The sequence below is a fragment of the Empidonax traillii genome, unplaced genomic scaffold, assembly GCF_003031625.1.
Source record: "Empidonax traillii isolate 1590-97213 ecotype Southwest subspecies unplaced genomic scaffold, ASM303162v1 scaffold3217:size14260, whole genome shotgun sequence".
Lineage (NCBI taxonomy): Eukaryota > Metazoa > Chordata > Aves > Passeriformes > Tyrannidae > Empidonax > Empidonax traillii.
In genome coordinates this window covers 1-2,287 of record NW_020958410.1, presented here as the reverse complement: position 1 = coordinate 2,287, position 2,287 = coordinate 1, and the positions used below count along the sequence as shown (strand labels likewise).

The 2,287-nt window shown below is 60.7% G+C and overlaps 1 protein-coding gene across 1 annotated transcript in view; it reads right to left on the bottom strand.

Annotated features, from left to right (window-relative positions):
• The window catches only part of SUPT5H (SPT5 homolog, DSIF elongation factor subunit), a gene marked incomplete at its 5' end in the record, with an annotated part of 8,171 nt that extends 5,961 nt beyond the window's left edge, over window positions 1-2,210 (bottom strand). Inside the window, 10 exons of the mRNA XM_027910337.1 lie at window positions 112-217; window positions 304-374; window positions 496-585; window positions 687-938; window positions 1,177-1,245; window positions 1,401-1,431; window positions 1,633-1,698; window positions 1,821-1,889; window positions 2,005-2,074; window positions 2,199-2,210. Coding sequence (XP_027766138.1) covers window positions 112-217; window positions 304-374; window positions 496-585; window positions 687-938; window positions 1,177-1,245; window positions 1,401-1,431; window positions 1,633-1,698; window positions 1,821-1,889; window positions 2,005-2,074; window positions 2,199-2,210 — 836 coding nt within the window. The remainder of the gene's footprint in view (window positions 1-111; window positions 218-303; window positions 375-495; window positions 586-686; window positions 939-1,176; window positions 1,246-1,400; window positions 1,432-1,632; window positions 1,699-1,820; window positions 1,890-2,004; window positions 2,075-2,198) is intronic.
• Between the last annotated feature and the right edge of the window lie 77 nt (window positions 2,211-2,287).

Sequence of the window (2,287 nt, the reverse complement as noted above, 5' to 3'; positions counted from 1 at the left end):
GGTGGAATTTGGGGGGAATTGCGCTCAGACTTGGGGGTTTTGGCCCAAGCCACGGATTTGGGGTTCCCACAGGAGGATTTTGGGTCCAGAAAGGAGGATTTTGGGTCTCACCACGGCCGACATGGCGAAGCTCTTGAACAGGAAGCCCTTCCTGCTGTACCGGTTGCCCTCGAAGATCAGGAAGTCGCCGTCGGAGGCCACGTCCCCCCCAAGGGACCTGTGGGACCCCCAGGTGAGCCCAAGGTGAGCCCAGGGGGTAGATCCCTGGGGGGGGGTCCCAGGAAGGATCCCAGGGGGTGGTACCGGATTTTCTCGGCGTCGAAAAGTCTCTGGGGCGGCCGCTTGAACTTCTTGCGTTTGGCGAACCAGTCCTTCTGCAGGGGGGGAGAAGAGGGATCCACTCACCCTCGAGGATCCACCCACACATCTGGGATGTACTCACACCACTGGGATCCCCTCCCCTGCCCCAGGGGTGCGTCCCCCTCCCTCACCCACCAGGCTCATCCGGGCTTTGATCCGGTCGAAGTCGATCCTGGGGATCATCTTGAGGGAGATCTGGTTCTGGCTTGGTTCCACGTAATCCACCTGGGGGAGAGGGGGCAGGAACGCCCCAGGTGAGCCCCAGGTAACCCCTCCCCCAGCCATAGGTGAGCTCCAGGTAACCCCCAGGTGTGCCCCTCCCTCACCTGGGCGATGTCGTCCTTGTAGATGCCCCTCTTGAGCCTGACCCAGGCCTTGGGTTTGAGGTTGGTGACCTCCTTGACCACCTTGAGCACATCGGTCATCTCCTTGATGGGCACCATCTGCTGGTTCCAGTAGCCCAGGCGCAGGTTGCCCACACCCTCGATGGCCTGCTTGACGTGGGTCTGCTTGTAGGCCTCCACGTACAGGTACCCCCTGACGTGCTCCGGGGCCACCACGGCCTTGATCTGCAGGGGCTGCAGTGGGGGGGACACGAGGGGTCACTGCCGGTGCGCCCAGTACCCCCAGTACCACCCCAGTACTGTCCCAGTGCCCCCCCTCACAGGTACCCCCTGACGTGCTCCGGGGCCACCACGGCCTTGATCTGCAGGGGCTGCAGTGGGGGGCACATGGGGGGGTCAGTTCAGAGCCTCCCAGTGCTCCCAGTCCAGCCCCAGAGCCCCCCGAGAGCCCCCCAGTGCCCCCAGTGCTCACGGTCTCGGTGTACTGGTAGGCGATGAACTTGCGCATGAGGGCGACGGCGGTGGCTCGTTCCTCCCCGATCTGGGGGGGCAGACAGGGGATTTGGGAGGAGAAAGGGAGAGTAAAGGGGTGGAACAGGGGGTTTAGGGGGGAAAGGGGTTTGGGGTGGGGGCAGAAGAAAAGGGGGATTTGGGGCACAAAAAGGGGGAGTTTTGGGGTGGGGGCTCAGCACCCACCTTGCACTTGACAGTCCAGAGATTGGGGTCCCTGAAAGAGAGCAATGAAACCTCGTTAAGGGGGGGTCTGATTGTATTTATTTTATTTTCCCCTCCAGTATTAAACCTTCAGTATGACCCGATCCCCCTCTTCCCCCCCAATTAACTCTCGCTAAAGGAATATTTGACCCAATTCCCTCCTATTTCCCCTAGTTCCCAGACCCATTTTCCCTCTTTCTACCCCCAAACTCACTTGACCCCGGGCAGCAGCTGCTGTTGGGTGATGTCATCTGACAGCTCGTCCGAGCCTCCATAAACCCTGAAAAATGGGGGAAAACCCCCCCAACTCAGGCAAATCGAGGCTGGGGGGGTCAGGAAGCCCCTTCCTGTCACGACAACTGGGGGGTGTCCCAGAGGGATCCTGGGGGGGGGGTCACTCACGTTTCCCCCACCGAGGACTTGGCGTATTTCTTCATGTAATATTCACCCAGCTCCTCCTCCCGCTGGTCCCTGGGGGAGGAAAACACGGAAAGTTAGGGAGAAAGAGGGGAAAAAAAAGAGGGAAATAGGGCTGGGTTGAAGTCATGGGGACTTAGGGGGGCTTCCTGCAGGGGTCCAAAGTCACCTCCAGAGGTTCTGGAGCCGCCGCGCCCCAGAACGATCCTCGTCCAGCACCACGTTGTCGATGTTGGAGGCTGAGGGAGAGGAGGAAGGTCGGGATTGGCACCCCCCCAGGACGGACTCGGGGGGTGTTGGGGGGTGTTTGGGCCCCCCTGTTTGTGGGGGGAACACGTGGACGGGGGTGAGGGGGGATCTTACCTTCGATCTCCTCTGCCCCGGGGACAAAGTGACGGTGGAGGATGAAGTAAATAAACAGCAAATCCAGGTGAGGGGGGGAAATTGGCAAA